The 19,427-nt window shown below is 41.0% G+C and overlaps 2 protein-coding genes across 5 annotated transcripts in view; both read right to left on the bottom strand.

Moving 5' to 3' along the window:
- LOC120447063 (dnaJ homolog subfamily C member 16) overlaps positions 1–19,427 on the bottom strand; it is a 412,134-nt gene that overhangs the window by 51,676 nt on the left and 341,031 nt on the right. The window lies entirely within an intron of this gene.
- LOC120447009 (uncharacterized protein K02A2.6-like) lies at positions 1,759–5,732 on the bottom strand. Its single transcript, XM_039628361.2, has 2 exons — positions 5,623–5,732; positions 1,759–4,826 (listed from the first exon to the last, which is right to left on the bottom strand). The coding sequence occupies exon 2, from the start codon at positions 4,810–4,812 to the stop codon at positions 1,765–1,767; it is 3,048 nt and encodes a 1,015-aa protein (XP_039484295.1). The 5' UTR covers positions 4,813–4,826; positions 5,623–5,732; the 3' UTR covers positions 1,759–1,764.

Raw genomic sequence — 19,427 nt, 5'->3', positions numbered from 1 at the left:
GCTTAAGCCCTCGTATCATCGTCACGTTCAAAGCTCGGACTCGCAATCCCGAAAAACAGAAGTATTAGATTTCAATAAACAAAATTATAAGAACCTAAGAGCACTTGTATCCAAGAGCGAATGCACTTGAATCTAAGAGAACTGCAAAGACAATTAAAGTCAGCAACTCTAAAGCTTTCTCTCTTCATTGATCAGAACCCTAAAGTCCAAAGTCTATATTAAAAAAGCTCGAAACCGAGGCTTGAACGTCAATCAAATCAGAGTAATTATTAGAGTTCAGCTTGAGGCCTAATTATAATCGGTCGGTGTTCTTCTCAACTAAAAATATTTTAATTATTCAGTAAAATAAAATTATTTTTTTTTACATATGAGTATTGCGATTATTTAATTATATATATGGCGAAGAGTCAGTTGCTTCAGTATTCTTAGCACCTCGAGCAGTGAGCCCCGTTTCCTTTGTTGGTGCCATCGTTCCACTTGTCCTCGTTTCACAATTAATATCGTCTGTGTACTAGCAGTATTCTACCAAGACTGACCTCTCTCTTTTTATGCACGTTCGCTCGTCCCCAAAATCTATTGCGCAGCTTGCTCATGTCACACTTGCCATCCTGCGCTTTCGCACACACAGCAAATAGCCAGTCCAGTCTCGCTCACACACTTCTTCAGGTGATGTACACAGGATGAACCAAAGGAAGAGGCAACACACCAAACACGTGGCACGGGTCACAATCAGAGAATTTACAATTAGTCCTCTCACCGACTCTCGGTGATATAAAGAACACGAGCAATAACGGTTGTTCTGTTTTCTGTATCCTTCTTTATTACAATGTTGTCACATACAATATTCATGTTGCTGTACTAAATTCAAATAATGCTACCAATGCTCCGACACGGCCAATTCTGACTTTTACACGTCCTCGTGTATAAATTTAGCAATTCATGTTGATATGCCCTGCTCAAGAATTTTAAAACATAATTTTTACAACTAACTTGATATTCAAATCATACAGATGAATGTCCAGATAGCGCACCAAGTCTACCTATGTTTCTCGAAAAGGCCTCTTGGATCATGACTGTAAAGACCCCTAAAATACACAATTGATACACGCTGAGCTTACGTTATTGATCTGTTTTATTCGTTCTTCGGTAATACGACTTATCAATCCGGTGGTTCACAATTGACAGACTCTCCCTCTCTCGCTGCCCACTCATCACCGCGTCTCTCCCGCTGCCGCGTCTGTGACGTCGCTGCTTGTTCCAGTAGCGTCGCTGTTTGGTACAGGTTCCCACATCCCTCCTTTATTTATGAGACGGAGTTTCAGGGGTTTCACCTTCGGAGGAGAGTGTTGAGCAGGTACTTCCGACGGCTGGTCTTCTAGGGCCTCCTGAAACGATGCTGGAATAGTTTGGAGAGTACCCGACTCGGGCGCTGGTGGGACATATACGTCGCCTGGTATCTTCTTTAAGTGCGCAACGTTCCTCATTAATGTTTTGCCGCCACCTGCTATCTTCACTATGTTTTTATGTCTCTCTAATACCTCGAACTCAGTTGGGTCAAAAGTCGGCGTTAGTTTATTTGGAAAAACTACGTTTCGTACCAACACTTTATCGCCAATCTTAATATCGATATTCTTAGCTCCTCTCTTTTTATCTGCTGCTTCCTTCCCTTTTTCTTTTTGGATGATATCTCTATCTCTTTCCGCAGAATCTGTGAACTGTTCATTTAATTCTTCTATCCCTGGTAATTTGTCGCGTATTATCCTATTAAACATTAATTGGGTTGGGGCTATCCCTGTGGTTCCATGGGGAGTCACATGAGTCTTTCATGACTCCAATCAAACTGCTCGATGAGATCGACCGCAAAAACTTAAACTCCATATAGCGAGAAAAATAGTCTATAAAAACTAAGATGAATTCATTGTTAGGCAGGGGTCCCAAGAGATCTGACGCCACCCATATCCACGAACCCGTTGGAAATGGATTTCTGTTCATCGGGGCTGGTCTTATTGACTGGGATACCTGCATGTCTCTGCATGTTTTTACAAATTCTTCTGCATCTCTGTCGATCAGCGGCCACCATACCTTGGATCTTAGGCGGCGTTTCATAGCTGATTCTCCTGGGTGTCCTTCATGTGCCAATTCAAGTACCCGTTTGCGAAGGTTTGTTGGGATCACAATGCGGTTTCCTCTTAGCAGAAGAGGTCCTATGGTCGACAGTTCAAATCGAAATGGATGTAATTTTGTTGATTTTTCCCGTTCCCAAGAGTCGTTCTCTAGACTGTGTATTGCATCGATAACTTCTTTTCCGGTTTTATAGATTACTTTAAAACGGTATGATTGAAGGCGTAGTAACCATCTCTCAATACGAGCCGGGGGCTTCGATGTCGGTTTGAAGATAGCCTCTAAGGGCTTATGATCTGTTACCAGCTCGAAGTGTAGACCAGCTAGGTAATAGTAGAATTTCTCTACTGCCCAGACAAGTGCTAAACTCTCTTTCTCCGTTTGAGAGTAGCGCCTTTCAACCTCAGACAGGGCTTTGCTGGCAAATGATATAATCAACGGATCGCCTTTACCATCAAACTGCAGAAGGACCGATCCAAGAGCTACAGGACTTGCGTCCGCTATTAAACGGGTGCGGTTCTTTGGATTAAAATAAGCAAGATTAGGAACATGTGCTAAATGACACTTCAACTTTTGAAAAGCCTTTTCCTCGGTGTTGCCCCATTGAAATATGCTGTCTTTCCGTAATAATAGGCGTAGGGGATCCGTGTTATCGGCCAAATCAGGAATAAATTTTCCCACATATGTAATGAGGCCGAGAAAACTGCGGGTTTCTTCCTTATTCTTGGGGGCTCTAAAAGACTTAATAACCTCTATCTTCTCGGGGTCAACTTCGATTCCCGAGTCGGACAAAATGTGCCCGAAGAATTTTAGCCTGTTTGTTTTCCAAATGCACTTTTGTTTGTTTAATAAAACATTATTGTCGTTAAAGACTTTGCAAACTGCTTTTACTGTTTCGTCATGTTCGAGTTCGTTGGCACCAAAAATTATCACGTCATCGATGTAATTCATGGCATTCGGGAATGCAGCTAACAGTGTTTCCAGACGGCGCTGAAAAATCTCAGGAGCCGAATTTACCCCAAACATCAATCGCTTATATCGGAAGAGCCCCTTTGACGTTATAAACGTTGTAATCTCCCTACTAGACTCTTCCAATTCTGATTGGTGATAGGCATCCTTAAGATCAAGGCGGGAGAAGAACTTTGCGTCTTTTAACTTTGTCATAAATGATTCAAAAATAGGTAAAGGGTAGTTCTCTCGCTGAATTGCCTTATTGGCCAATCGCATATCCACGCATAACCGAATGTCTCCCTTCTCTTTAAATGCCAGTACGATGGGAGAGATCCAAGAACTTGGACCTAAAACTGGTTCGATTATGTCATGTCCAAGGGCTTCCTCCAGCTTAGCATGAACTTTCTCCTCTAAAGCTACCGGAATTCTTCTTACCGGCTGTTGCACCGGCCTAATCTCGGGATCTATGCATAGTTTTACTTTGACGCCTTTCCACTTTGGGAACGGTGTAGGCTCTTCAACGCGGTTGACATTCAAACCTAGGCGAAGGACATTGAGTTGAATAGCTGTGTCTCGCCCCAACAATGATTGTCGACCATTTTTGATAACGTAAAATGTCGCAATCACTTCAATATCTCTTTCAGCCGAAATGGGTGCCTCAAAAATACGAATTACCTCAAGCAATTGTTCAGAAGCATAGCCTCGAAACTGTTTTTCAGAATGTGATCTGTCATTGAATATTATAGCGCCTTTCTTTTGTAGCAGTTGCCAATCCGAGCTGCTGATGAGATTAAACCTTGATCCTGAGTCAATAACTAGAGGAATTTTCTGGCCTCCCACCCGGCAGTATATAAACTCTTCTTCCTCATCACTTGCTATTTTGAAACAGTTTGTGTTCTCCTTTTCCAATTTGAGCTCTGTGTTCTCGCCCTCCACACAACGAACATTCGTCTTACGTTTCTTAACATTTTCAAAATTACACTGAGAATTCCGTCTCTTCAGGGTGGTTCTACACTTTCGGGAAAAATGACCAATTTTTGAACATTTGTTGCACTTTGCTTGCCTTGCACGGCATGATGAGTCATAACTAGCGTGACCAAAACGTCCGCATCTTGAACATTCACCTTGCGGCTTTGTTTTCCGAGTAGAAATTTTTCGAATTGCGTCGACATCGGATTTCGACACCATTACCTCAGACTGTTTATTAATCTGCTCTTCCACTTGACATGCTTCAATTATTTCATCTAGAGATTGTTCTTTGGCCAGCACTTTTTTCTTTAACTCTATAGGGGCCCACGAGTCAATTATTTTATCTTTGAGGCAAATCTCCTCTATCTCGGTTTTAGATACTCCAAATGAGCATTTATACATTTGTTGGCGTAGCCGCAAAACAAATTTTGAAAAATCTTCATTTTCTAACGGAGCCAAGCTGCGAGATAAATGTCTCTCAAATGTAGAGTTTTGTTTAGGGGAAAAGTAGGTGTTCAACTTGTCAATTAAAATCTGAAACACATCTATTCCATCTGCTCCATTGACAATAGCATCTGGCAAGGGAAACGCAACAGTCTGCAATTGCACTCCTCCAATATGTAGCAGTTTATTCCTCTTTTGCCTTGGTGATGTTACGTTCTCGACTTCGAGAAATATATCGAACGCTCGTAACCATTTTTCCCATTCACTTCGCAGAATTGATTTCTCTAGGCCTTCACATAAGAATGGTTTCAAATTGTGCTCAGCCATGTTTTGTTTGCAAACTATAATTCAAAAGAAAATATATATATATATTTATAATTACATTTTTCCCTTCTAAGACCAATATTATTTTTCTAGCTTTGGCTTGTATAACTTATATATACATATACATATATAATATAAGTTACTCAGCCATTTATAGTTTCTGAATATATCACCGCTTGCCAAGAGAATTCTCTTCACGCGCACAGCCTTTTCTTTTCAACAGCTTGCAAGGAGAAATTCTCTCTTGCCCGGCTTTTCATTAGTTCAGCTTGTAAAGATAACTTTACGCAGCCTTCCAGCTTGCAGTAATAACACTCTTCTGCACAGCCTCTTTTCTAACAGCTTGTAAAAGAGAATTCTCTCTTACGCGGCCTCTTTTTTTTCATCAATACAGCTTGTAAAGTGAACTCTCTTTACGCAGCCTTTTGTCATTAAAGCTTGCCAAGAGATCTCTCTCTCTTGACTCAGCCTTTCGTAACCGCAGCTTGTCGAGAGATCTCACTCTCTCTTGAATTAGCTTTTATTCCCCCGTTATTTTGATCCTTCGTTTCTTTTCCTTTTTCTTTTGCATGCACTTATTTTATGTTGGACTTTAGATTTCAATTTATTGTTCCTCCGACTGTACACTTTTGTGGACACATATATATATAATTTCTGTTTTCCATATATGTATGTGTATATGGTTGGATTTTAACCACCAACAAGAGTATTTTTAGAGGAGTCGTATGCGCTTGCTGTTTACACTGTTTGCTATTTTCATTTATTTGCCTGTTATTTATTTAGCACACGACGTTTATAATAGTTATAATTTACCTCGTCGCCAATGTAAAGACCCCTAAAATACACAATTGATACACGCTGAGCTTCTGTTATTGATCTGTTTTATTCGTTCTTCGGTAATACGACTTATCAATCCGGTGGTTCACAATTGACTGACTCTCCCTCTCTCGCTGCCCACTCATCACCGCGTCTCTCCCGCTGCCGCGTCTGTGACGTCGCTGCTTGTTCCAGTAGCGTCGCTGTTTGGTACAGGTTCCCACAATGACGTCTGTTTCGACGCCAGTACCCTCTCTGGCACTGTGTATGTTTCAACGCCACTACCAGTGAGGGTACAACTGGTACCAATTGCGTCTGTTTCAACGCCACCACTAATCATATCCTCATCCATCTCCGCAGAAACTGTCTCGACCGGTAACGTCTTCAAACACTCATGAGTATACTTGCAAGTTCGCTTGCTTTTTAATGACTTCAAACAATATCGGTCTCCTTCAAGTAACTCGGTTATAACAAACGGGCCTTTAAATTTGGGATCTAGTTTGGTCTGATTTCGTTCTTCGCACTTGAGCAGATCATGATCACCCACTATATGCTTTACAACGTTTGCCTTACTTTTATCGCTTCTTTCCTTATCATAATTATCATTACCTTCTATATTAACTTTTGCTTGTGCTCTTAAATTCTGTAGATCATATTTTTCTTCAACAATATTCGATAGCATCCCTAATGTTCTTACGTCTTTTCCAATTAAAAGCTGTAACGGACTGAACTTAGTGACCCGATTGATTGTGCAATTTATTGCTAACTGAATGAATCTTGTCACGAACGTTGACCTGTCTCCACCGCAGTTAGTAAACTTTTAAGGGTACTCATTACACGCTCGACCTGTCCATTCGCTCGACTAGCTCCTGTGCCAATTAAATGCAATTCGATATTATGCACAGAGCAAACTCCTTAAACTCAGATCCCGCAAAGCATCGTCCCTGATCTGCTATGATACGGTATGGAACACCAAACAAGGAAATAACTGCCTTCACTGATACTATACAATTGGCTATCTTCAGAGTTTGGTGTAAATAAACGTATTTTTTAAACGCATCTATAAGGAGTATGATATACTCTTTTTGGTCGTTCTTGCCACTTAAATTACCCGTGATGTCTATATGTACCATATGAAAGGGTATTTCGACTTTAGGAATCGGATGCATTTCTTGTTGAATTTTTCCAGATTCTGGTTTCGATAGTTGGCAACTGTTAACGAACTTTCGTACGTATTTCGTCATTCCTATGAACCAGTAACAGCTATAGACTTTGTCAAGAGTCTTTTCCCAACAAAGAAGCATTATAGCCTCGTGAATGTGGTGAATGACAGCCCACCTATAAGACCTTAGAACTACAGGTAACCAACGGGTTCTACCATTTCTCTGAATTTTACGATACAGCAAACCAGTTCTCAACTCATACGTACTAACAAGACTCTAGTTCAATTCATTGTTTTGTAGTTTGGAGATTAAAGATGTTATTTCGAGATCTCGCTGCTGTTCAGCTATAGGCCAGGTCTCACTCAATTCAGTTAAATCTACATGCATTTCAGGAGGTTTGACAGCAAACTGTAACTTTTTTGTTATCGGCGTTTTCCCATGCGTTTTTCCTTCCTATACTCAATATGGAATTCAAAAGATTGTATACCATCGATATACCTTGTCATCTAATTCAATCTTTTGTTGGCTTGCCTTTAAAGAGTTACAGTCGGTATATACTGTAAACTTATACTGTAAGCTCAACCGGATATTGTGGATCGAAAATTGTTAACACCGGGCTACGGGTCAATGCAAAGATTATCTCCTTTCTAACTGCTTCAGGATTTTCCTTCCAATCAAAACTATTATTGTCTTTAGAAGTAAGACAAAATACAGGCTTTAACGTTTCAGAGAATTTTGGCACGAATTGTCGAAAGTATGATGCTAATCCAATAAACTGTCTTAGCTGCGTGACCGTTTGCGGAGGTGGCAATTCAACTAATGCCTGCAACTTTCGAGGATTAGGTCTAAGCTCACCTGCCTCTACTTCGTAACCGAGATACTCAATTTTTGATTTTAAAAATGTAAATTTTTCGAAATTAATGAGAATCCAGCTTTAATGAGAGTTTCTATAATTGTCTGTAATCTTGAAATTGCCTACATTTTAGTTTCGGCCACGACCAATACGTCATCTATGTAAACCACAGCATATAAATACGAAAGTGGCCCCAACGCTTTTATTATTGACCGCTGAAACACTGACAGAGCATTCTTCAAACCAAACGGCATTGCAACAAAACTCTAACTGCCCTTCCGGTGTAACAAATGCAGTACGCCCTACTGAATCTGGGTGAATAGATATTTGGTAGAATCCGCTGGCCATGTCCAGACAATAAAAATACTTTCCTCCCCGCAACCTTGCAATTTGATCCGAGATAAGAGGCAACGGGAATTTACCCGACACTGTATTAGCATTTAGCTCTCTACAGTCGACGCATAAGCGATCAGTTCTGTTTTTCTTTTTTACCAATAAAATTGGACTCGCAAATGGGGAACAGCTTCAAAACGTTTATTAAACGGCCCTTGTCACCTTCATTTAACTCTACATTTTCGATAATACTATCTTCATATGTATAGGGTTCAGTTACAACATTAATCATTATACAGGCAGAAGGAAGCGTTTCCGACCATATAAAGTATATATATTCTTGATCAGGATAAATAGCCAAGTCGATATGGTCATGTCCGTCTGTCCGTCCGTCTACAAACTACAAAAGCTAAAAAGTTGAGATTCGACATAAAGACTCCAGAGACATAGAAGCAGCGCAAGTTTGTCGATTTTAACGCCCACAAACCGCCCAAAACTGCCACGCCCACAATTTTGAAAAATGTTTTGATATTTTTTCATTTTTGTATTAGTCTTATAAATTTCTAACGATCTGCCAAAAAACTTTTTGCCACGCCCACAAACCGCCCAAAGCTGCCACGACCACACTTTTGAAAAATGTTTTGATATTTTTTTATTTTTGTATTAGTCTTGTAAATTTCTATCGACAAACCAACAAAAACTGTCAGTGTGGAAGACTCTCCTTCGAACTTCCTCTAGCTGAGTAACGGGTATCAGATAGTCGGGGAACCCGACTATAGCGTTCTCTCTTGTTATACCAGTTACTCGTAGAGTAAAAGGGTATACTAGATTCGTTGAAAATTATGTAACAGGCAGAAGGAAGCGTTTCCGACCATATAAAGTATATATATTCTTGATCAGGATCAATAGCCGAGTCGATCTGGCCATGTCCGTCTGTCCGTCCGTCTGTTTGTCTGTCTGTCCGTCCGTATGAACGTCGAGATCTCAGGAACTACAAAAGCTAGAAAGTTGAGATTCGACATAAAGACTCCAGAGACATAGAAGCAGAGCAAGTTTGTCGATTCATGTTGCCACGCCCACTCTAACGCCCACAAACCGCCCAAAACTGCCACGCCCACACTTTTAAAAAATGTTTTGATATTTTTTCATTTTTGTATTAGTCTTGTTAATTTCTATCGATTTGCCAACAACTTTTTGCCACGCCCACTCTAACGCCCACAATCCGCCCAAAGCTGCCACGCCCACACTTTTAAAAAATGTTCTGAAATTTTTTCATTTTTGTATTGGTTTTGTAAATTTCTATCGATTTGCCAAAAAACTTGTTGCCACGCACACTATAACGCCCACAAACCACCAAAAGCTGTGAGTGTCGAAGACTCCCCTTCGCACTTCCAATAGCTGAGTAACGGGTATCAGATAGTCGGGGAACTCGACTATAGCGTTCTATCTTGTTTTTTTTTTAGATTGATTGGTGCTCCGGGTTTCGAATTCGAAAGAAAGTTTCGATTTGTAAAACGATAACTTTTGTCTGGCCGAAATGAAAAGTAAATGCCTTTTTTATATCAAATTAGATCTTATTTACTAAGGAAAAAAAATAGTTTACTCAGTGGTCTATTGATATTTATTCCACATTTTTTTTTTTTTCCTTCTTTCTCTTATTTATTGAATCTTCCCTTTTACTTAAGAGACTAACAATAAGTTTTCAAATCTTATTCTAAGCTAGCTAATTATCATTTGTGAGATGATTTGTGCTATGTGGCCTAACAAATTTAACGCTGGGCTGGTTCATCGTTGCGGTGCAGTCGACTTTGGCTGCATACTCGACGAAGTTTCCTTGCAAGGGGATTTGGATGTGAGCCTAGTTTTTCCTTGTATTTAACTTTTCTCTCTGTTATTGTCTCAATGACAAGTTTTATTTTTAGGTCTTTGTGTATATTCTCGTTCCGAAGATACCATGGAGCTCCGGTTATGATTCTCAGAATCCTAGACTGTGCTCGCTGAATGATGTCGATGTTGCTTCTCGATGCATTGCCCCATAGCTCGGAGCCATAGGTCCATATGGGTTTAAGAACGGAGTTATACAAAAGGACTTTGTACTCCAGGCTCAGGGGAGACCAAACGTTTATAAGCCAGTGTAGATCCTTTGCTTTTAGTCTCAGGTGGGTCGTCTTGGCCTCTATGTGTTTCCGCCAGGTTAGCCGCTTGTCCAGATGAATACCTAAGTATGTTACGTCATCGGCTTGTGGGATGCGCGTGTGGTTCATAACCAAGGGCGGGCAGCTTTGTTTGTTAAGGGTAAACGTAACTTGTTTGCATTTTTGTTCGTTTACTCGTATGCGCCAATTTGCAAGCCAATTCTCTACACATGTTAAATAGCGTGCTAGTTGCATCGTAGCTTTTACTGGGCATCTGGATCGACTCAGTATTGCAGTGTCATCAGCGAATGTGGATATTGTTAGCTGGTAGTCTGTTGGGATGTCCGCTGTGTATAGGGTGTATAGAATTGGACCTAATACACTTCCTTGGGGCATTCCAGCTTCTATAGTATAATCGCTTGAAGTGCTTGAACTACATCTAACCGCGAACACTCTTTTGTATAAGTAAGACTTTAGAAGCTTATATAAGTTTTGAGGCAGCAGTTTGGTTATTTTAAACATAATTCCATCCAACCATACTCTATCGAATGCTTGTGCAACGTCTAAGAATAAAGCTGTACAATATTCACGATGCTCAAAAGCAGTGCGAATTTCCGTTGTGATGCGGTTAACCTGCTCAACAGTTCCATGTTTTGCCCGAAAACCAAATTGGTGCGATGGGAGTGTGTCGTGTGTTTTAAGGTGGGGACTGATTCGTAGCAGCAGTACTTTTTCAAATAACTTGGAGAGACAAGTAAGTAGGCTTATTGGCCTGTATGATGATGGCTGTGTTTTGTCTTTCCCAGGCTTAGGGATCATAACTATAACTGATTTCTTCCACTTTTGAGGAAAGTATCCAATTTTGGTAATAGCGTTGAAGAGTAGGCAGATTTGTAGAACTGCACACATTGGAAGCTCGATGATCATTTTCGGTGTTATTAAATCGAAGCCAGGCAATTTTCCAGTCTTCAGTTGGTCTCTAATGACTTTCGTTATTTCGCTTGGCCGAAATTCTATGGGATCTTGTGGTGCTAATTCAGATGCAGCTAAGGGTGGGAGAGTAAATGAGTTAGTGGCTGGATTGGGTTGAAATACCTTTTTGAGATGATCAGCGAAGACTCTTGCTCTGTCCATGTCACTACGAGACCAGTTTCCGGTAGAGTTACGGAGGGGTACGACAGTTTCTGCTGGTGCCTGCAGATTCCTGTGGGCTTTCCACAATGAGTTTTTTGTGCTGGTGGGCGTGAGGTTCTCGATGTAACGCAGTTGTGCGTCCGCTTCTTTTTTCTTAAGCGCTTTAGTAAGTCTGCGAGAAGCTGCTTTTAGTCTACTCTTTGCGCCAGGTGATCTGTGCTCCTGCTACTCCCTTCGAAGTCGTCGTTTTTCAAGCACAAGGAGTTCGGTATCTCGACTTGTCATGTTGAACTTTTTACTGCATCCGTTGGTATCTTGTGGAGTTGACGCTTTTGCTGCTGCGACTAGTGTTGATTCTAGGCTACCAGCAAACTGATCGATGTCTTGCTCGGTTTCCAATGAGCTAGAGAAGTCGGTATGTGAACAAACATATTTTTTGTACCTCTCCCAGTTGGTCCTGTTGCTTGTGAGTCTATACGGCCGCTCGATGTGTTGCAGTTGGTACAAAAGATTAAAGAGCACCGGGCAGTGATCAGATGAAAGTTCTGAAAGTGCCTCAGCTGTAATCATTGATTGGGATATCCTTTTGGTGATGGCAAAGTCAATCAAGTCTGGAAGCTTTTTAGGATCTGCTGACCAGTATGTAGGCGTACCCGGAGAAACATAATTAAGCTTGTTTTGCGGTTTAATAATTGCGTTGTATAGCTGTTTTCCTTTAGGGGTCGCTATCCGAGATCCCCAGTACATGTGCTTGGCATTCCAATCACCAGCTGCAACAAACCTTTCACCGAGCGAGTCGAAGAGTGTTGTGAAGTGTGAAGCGGGGTGGGCAATAGACAGCAGCCAGAGTGAGAGCACCGTTATAGCATTGGAGGCTTATAGAGGTAGATTGTAGGCAATCTTCTTGCCAATTACTAACAAAGTGGTGTTTGATTCGCGATCGTATTAGTATGCCAGTGCCTTCATGGGCCTTGCCATCCGGGTGATTCGTAAAGTAAAATTTGTATCCTGGTATTTGAAAATTGTACTTTTCAGTGAGGTGAGTCTCTGAGAGTAGCATAACATCAATGTTTCTGTCGGCTAAGAACTGAGCAAGTTCTAGCTTGTGCCGCGAAACGCCATTAGCGTTCCAGGTTGCTATTATTAGGGGAGTCATTATACTGTTTTAGAGGAAACGAGCATTTGAATAAGGATGTTTTGGTTCCTCATAAGCTCTTGCATAGTTGTTTGCATGAAGGCCATAAAGTCTTTCATGCTTTGCTGCATCGAAAGCATAATCGCTTCAAGGCCAATTGGCTGCTGTTGCATGTTATCGTGAGTGTTTGTTTGATGAATGGGGGTGTCCGCTGCTGGTGTTTGGATCCCTGATTTTAGTGCACTTGCAAAGGAAATATTTGGCGCTGTTCGGTAGCTGGTAGACAGAGGGATGTTAGTTGTACTCGGTTCCATTGCTTTGTGAATTGCTGGTGTGGTACGATCACGAACTGAAGTCACTCGTTTGTTTAGGCGACACTTAAGTTCCTTGTAAACAATGCATCCTCGCCAGTTGGCAGTGTGGTTTTCGCCACAGTTGCTGCATAATTTAATTGAGCTGTCGTCCTTGTTCTTGGGACAGTTTGCGGTACTGTGAGCATCGCTGCAAACGACGCAGATAGATTTTAGGGTGCAGTACGCTTTGGTGTGGCCATATTCTTGGCAGTTAGTGCACTGCACAGGCTGCTTGCGCTTGTGTGGCTCTTCGACGGTTATTCTCCGGTGCAGTAGAAACTGGAGTTTATAAATAGGATGTACTTCATTTTTGCTGATTTTTTGACTCGATGGCTCCAGTTCGACTTTGAAGAGTGGCTGCGGCTCTTTCTTCCTGTTAAGAATGTTGATCACCGTTTTTGCCTTAAAGTTTTTCTCCTTTAGTGCCTCGATAATTTCGGATGGGGTCACTGATGATTCAATTCCTTTAATGACGACCTGCAATCCTTTAGCACTTTTAAGCTGGTAGGTATAGTAACTCTTTCCAGCTTCATCCAGGTACTTGGTCACTGATCGATGGCTAGACTCATCCTGAGTCTGCACTTTCGTTTCATGTATGTTTCCCTTGGTAAGAGGTATAACGTGGAACCTGTTTTCTCCGATGATCGTAGCTAGTTTGTTAACCAGTGCGCTTGAGGTTTTCTCTCGTATAAATATTGGAGGCGGCTTAATCTTCTTCTGCTCCTGTTCTTTCATTGGATGCACTTCGCAGTCATCCAGTAGTGCAAACCTATTTGAAGTTGAGTTGTCAACGTTGGTGCGATTTATTTTCGGCTGATTGCCAGCCTGTTTGTGTTGTGGGCTTAGCTTTCGCTTTATTTGAATGTAGCGATCCAGCCCTGTTTGAAACAGTTTTGTGTTTTGTTTTGGTTCTTGTCCGCTTTTGTTTTCTAGAGTCGGAGAGAGTGCACTTGCTTTGGTTGTTGTTGTTTCAGCCACTTAGTTATATTATAAAAAATTTCTCACCGCACCTCAGATTTTACAAGCAACAACAATTTACGATTGTTTTTACTTTATAAATGCAGAATCTGTCTGACTAAACGTCACTTCGAAACCTTGACTTATTTGCGAAGAGCCACATACAGAATCGTTTCCAATTCCAGAGAATTTTCCAGCAGCGCATTCCTTAATGAGTGAACACTCGGCTCCGGAATCAAAGCAAAAATCAACGGATTCACCAAAATGAACGAGCACACCTTTTTAGTGCTTTGTCCAATCGAAGGGCATTCAGTAGAAATGTGTCATTCATATTACGTTTGACTTTTGCTCGTTTGGCTTCATACCAAAGCCTCCAGCATGCCCGCTTCCCGATGATTGTGATTCCCGATTTTTCTTCAGGCGGCAGTCTGCGATTTTGAGCCCTGACTTTCCACAATAATGGCAAATGATGTTTGAAAATTTTTGCTTCTTCCTTTCTGGCCCCAAATTTTGTCTGCCCTCTAAGTTTCTTGATGCTGCCCGATTTCGTATACCTGCAACTGTTGCTGCAATTCGCTACGCGACTTGGTGCACACAAGCTATTTCAGTCTGCTGTCCAGTTGCGCAGTATGCGCAAGTACAAGAGACACCAACAATTCCTCGCGCTCCCTATTTCTCATTTTCGTCATTAGCGAAGTGACGAGTCGGCTTGCATACGACGACATGCACTCTCCAATCCCAGGGCGTCCTTCTAGCAGCTTGAGAAGTGTTGCTGCAGCTGATTCTACGCCGACAAATCTTTGCGCAAATATTTGCTTAAATTCAACCCAAGTCATGCCAGGAAAACAGATCTGTGAAAGCCAGTGCGATGCACTGCCCTCCAAAGCTTTGCTAAGAGAAATCACAAGTGCACTACCCTTAAGTGGGTTTTCAGTAAAAATAATGTCGGTATTTTGGTAAAACACGAGGATTTGCGCTAGCCTGCATTGTTCGCAGCAACTCCATAAAATTTATATTTTGTTGCTCCAAAATTTGGCACAACTCAGAGTTAGGAGAGTCGAATCCCACTTCTGATGTCGAAGCGTCAGTTACTTCAGTATTCTTAGCACCGAGCCCCGTTCCCTTTGTTGGTGCCATCGCTCCACTTGTCGTCGTTGTCCGGTGGTTAATTCGATACTCTCCGTTAAACCAACTGTTGTCAACTTCTTATAGCTTTTGTATACCATCCTTTAGTTTTTGTATTACACATGGCACTAGCCAATATATTGTTGGCTAGTCGTCAATACAGTAATGCTATTAATTTAACTGCAACAAAATGAGTAGGTAAACATTTTCAAAGGGGGACACGAGAAGTGGAGTAGGTCAGAAATGAACGTTTGACAAACAGCCTTGACAAATGGGGATCATATTGCGCGGCCCACGACGATCCATCTGGCATTCGGACCCATAAAGAGGAGGGAATGTTGCCGAAACATTGTTATTATTTTTACAGGGACTTCTAATATTTATTCTCGTTTAGTTGAAGATGCTTATATTCAAATACGACTAGTGTACCTGGTGCCTGAACGTCGGATGCCCCTTCCTTAGCCAGGACACGGGCACCAATACGCCGGCATAAAACCCTTTTTGGCAGTTGGTTATCCAAAAGCATTAGCAGTTCCAAAAAATAATGTCTCCTTTGCTGAAATAACCAGCATTACATTAGAACTTTATCAGCAAAAATTTGACGTTTACAGGAATGCTCCGGTAATCGTTATTTTTTTTCGAGTTCGATTTGGGCCAAAACTTACGATTTCGTTTTTCGGTGCTCTGGTTTTTGCAATATTTTTGCTATCGGAATGTTTCGTTTATCATCGCGTTCTGCTGCTTACTTTTTTCTTAAGTCACAATTACGTGAACTACGTGAAAAAATGCCTTTTGTATTTGCCATTGCTTGTTCTGAAGCCTTCTGCCTTCTGAAATTGCTGGGCTTGAGCAACTTTAGAGCTGCCACCCTTTTCACAGTTTTAATTCCGATGTTCGCAATTACTTTTTTACTCCGCTTTGACCATTTTAGTAATTAAATTAAATAGCATTATTTAGAAACAACCCTTTAGCCCTCCTTTTATTTAATTAATAAATTCTTTTATATTTATAAGTACTTTTACCTGCCTGTTTCGTTCGACGAACAGTATGGCAACCTTCGCGATAACTTTTGGCGACGGTCTTATCTCCCCCTTGCCAATCGTAAATTGTTGTTGCCGACGGCCACATTTGCTTGTAAAATCTGAGGTGCGGTGAGAAATTTTTTATAATATAACTAAGTGACATAATGATTTTATCGTGATGTGGAATAAATATCAATAAACCACTGAGTAAACTATTTTTTTTCCTTAGTAAATAAGATCTAATTTGATATAAAAAAGGCATTTACTTTTCATTTCGGCCAGACAAAAGTTCTCGTTTTACAAATCGAAACTTTCTTTCGAATTCGAAAACCGGAGCCCCAATCAATCTAAAAAAAAATAAGAGAGAACGCTATAGTCGAGTTCCCCGACTATCTGATACCCGTTACTCAGCTATTGGAAGTGCGAAGGAGAGTCTTCAACACTGACAGTTTTTGGCGGTTTGTGGGCGTTAGAGTGGGCGTGGCAACAAGTTTTTTTGGCAAATCGATAGAAATTTACAAGACCAATACAAAAATGAAAAAATTTTAGAACATTTTTCAAAAGTGTGGGCTTGGCAGCTTTGGGCGGATTGTGGGCGTTAGAGTGGGCGTGGCAAAAAGTTGTTGGCAAATCGATAGAAATTAACAAGACTAATACAAAAATGAAAAAATATCAAAACATTTTTTAAAAGTGTGGGCGTTAGAGTGGGCGTGGCAACATGAATCGACAAACTTGCGCTGCTTCTATGTCTCTGGAGTCTTTATGTCGAATCTCAACTTTCTAGCTTTTGTAGTTCCTGAGATCTCGACGTTCATACGGACGGACAGACAGACGGACAGACGGACGGACAGACGGACGGACGGACAGACGGACGGACGGACAGACGGACATGGCCAGATCGACTCCGCTATTGATCCTGATCAAGAATATATATACTTTATATGGTCGGAAACGCTTCTTTCTGCCTGTTACATACTTTTCAACGAATCTAGTATACCCTCTTACTCTACGAGTAACGGGTATAACAAGAGAGAACGCTATAGTCGAGTTCCCAGACTATCTGATACCCGTTACTCAGCTATTGGAAGTGCGAAGGAGAGTCTTCAACATTGACAGTTTTTGGCGGTTTGTGGGCGTTAGAGTGGGCAGGGCAAAAAGTTTTCTTGCAAATCGTTAGAAATGTGCAAGACTAATACAAAAATGAAAAAATATCTAAACATTTTTCAAAAGTGTGGGCGTGCCAGTTTTGGGCGGTTTGTGGGCGTTAGAGTGGGCATAAATCGACAACAAACCATAAATCGACAAACATGCGCTGCTTCTATGTCTTGGGAGTCGTATGCTTAATCTCAACTTTCTAGCTTTTGTAGTTCCTGAGATCTCGACGTTCATACGGACGAACAGACAGACGGACGGACAGACGGACGGACAGACGGACGGACAGACGGACGGACAGACGGACGGACAGACGGACATGGCCAGATCGACTCGGCTATTGATCCTGATCAAGAATATATATACTTTATATGGTCGGAAACGCTTCCTTCTGCCTGTTACATACTTTTCAACGAATCTAGTATACCCTTTTACTCTACGACTAAAGGGTATAATTAAAGGCTAGTACAACAAAACTATAAGTTGACAACGGACAAGGGGGTACTCGTCCCCAAAAATTGGTGGATATTCACGATTATAAACGTCTGACGGCTCTTGTCTTTGCATATCAAAAACAAGGCAGATACTCGCCGCTGAAAAGTTATTATTATGAAAAACATAAAACATATTATTTGCATCAATGAACGTCTTTTAGCTTCAAATCGAACGGTCGTGTTTTATAAAATTTTTATATAAATTCTTGAATAATTCTTGCGAGTGAAACTCTTGTGATTTGTGCATTATTTAAATAAATTAATTTAATTTGTTCTCTTTCTGTCTTTGTGTTTTTTTTTGCAGACTACGCTCTTGCGGTTCATTTCACAGCTCGCTTACAAGTTTTGATTTTGTGTTTTGGTACAGTGGTCAGAACCCAATTAAATATGGAAACCATATTGTCTGCTTCCAAAACAAATGCCGTCAGAAAATAAAGCCTGAGAAGTCAAAAAAGGCGTGGCTAGAGATAGTTTCAATCGAGCTGATGAGCTCAAATGTTGCTAAGATCGGCAGCTAAAAAAGATCCGGAGAAATCCGATCAATACGTTGTGGAGGGAGCCTAGCCTTTGATTGCTACAGATTTCGTTTTGTCTGCACTGAATTCGCAACCGGTTATTCCACCTGTCCCGAATAGTTTACCACCACAAAGAAATATTGAATCCGGACTACCGGCACAAGTTGGCACTTCAGAAATACAACCTGCAGTGCCAAAACCCCTCTTGGTGGTTCCACTAAAGAAACAAATTTTCGTTTCTCGGCTTTCCCTGGATCAAACATCATCTGATGTATTGTCTTATATACAAGACAAAATAAAAGCCGACAACATAAAAGTGGAAAAAATTTTCTTACGCTATGGACATTTCATCTTTCAAGATAACTGTCCCTAATGAGCTATTTTCGACCATATGTTCTGGTGATCTTTGGTCGGATAGTATGCTGGTGAAAGAGTTCGAAGCTAAGATAGGAAAAAAGGGCCCGTAGGAATTAAATTTCCCACACGTGGTCAGATCAATGCCCCATCCTCTTCTTCTACTTGTACTTCTTCCTCTTATAGACTGTCCGATAGGGACCAACTGGTTGTTCTAGGTGACTTTAATATGTTGCACTATGTGGTCCACAGAAGAAGAGTCGAATATTTTTCTTTCTATAACACAGTATGACTTTATTGACGGCAGAAATAAATAAAATAGAGGCCAGATAAGTCAACCAAACGAATTCATTGTTTTCGTAAGGCAAACTTTCTGAGGCTTAATAATTTTATATCTGGCTTTAATTAGTCCGATCTTTATTCTTATGAAATAATTTTACCGTGCCTAATGCTCAGTGTTATAAGAATTATTCAAGCCGTTGTAAGTTCTAGTTCGCACAGGATCCCAAACAGTTTTATAATTTCCTTAACACCAAGCGCAAAACAACCAGTTACCCTTCCTCGCTATTTTATGAAATTACTACGGTAAAGTCGAATTTAATATTCTGTCCCGCTCTAAACGAAAGCTCACTGCTTTATGATCTTCAGCGAGATAAGCCTGTCTATTCGCCAGGTCCCGACGGAATTCCTGGCTGTGTGCTTAGATTCTGTGCGGAAGCCTTGTGCAAGCCTCTACTGAAACTGTTTATCTTGTCTCTGGAATCTTCACAGTTTCCCCTTATGTGGAAGGAGTCCTTTGAGATCCCTCTCCATAAAAAAGGTAGCAAATCGGATGCATGTAATTACAGGGGAATCTCCAAATTGTCTGCTATCCCTAAGCTGAAAACGTTATCACTCCTCATTTGCAGCACCTTTGTAGGTCAATTATATCACCATGTCAGCATGGGTTCATGAAACGCAGATTAACAACTACTTCTCCTTCGTAGTACAGGGCTTCAAAAATAATCTTCAAACAGATGTCATCTATACGGATTTTAGTGAAGCATTTGACTCTGTTCGAGCCACATCCGGTGTCCC

The sequence above is a fragment of the Drosophila santomea genome, chromosome 2L (genome assembly GCF_016746245.2).
Source record: "Drosophila santomea strain STO CAGO 1482 chromosome 2L, Prin_Dsan_1.1, whole genome shotgun sequence".
Lineage (NCBI taxonomy): Eukaryota > Metazoa > Arthropoda > Insecta > Diptera > Drosophilidae > Drosophila > Drosophila santomea.
This window is presented reverse-complemented; position numbering and strand designations above follow the sequence as displayed.

What these genes read in the sequence shown, in the direction of transcription:
- LOC120447009 (XM_039628361.2), bottom strand. Translation starts at nt 4,812, where the DNA reads ATGGCTGAGCACAATTTGAAACCATTCTTATGTGAAGGCCTAGAGAAA.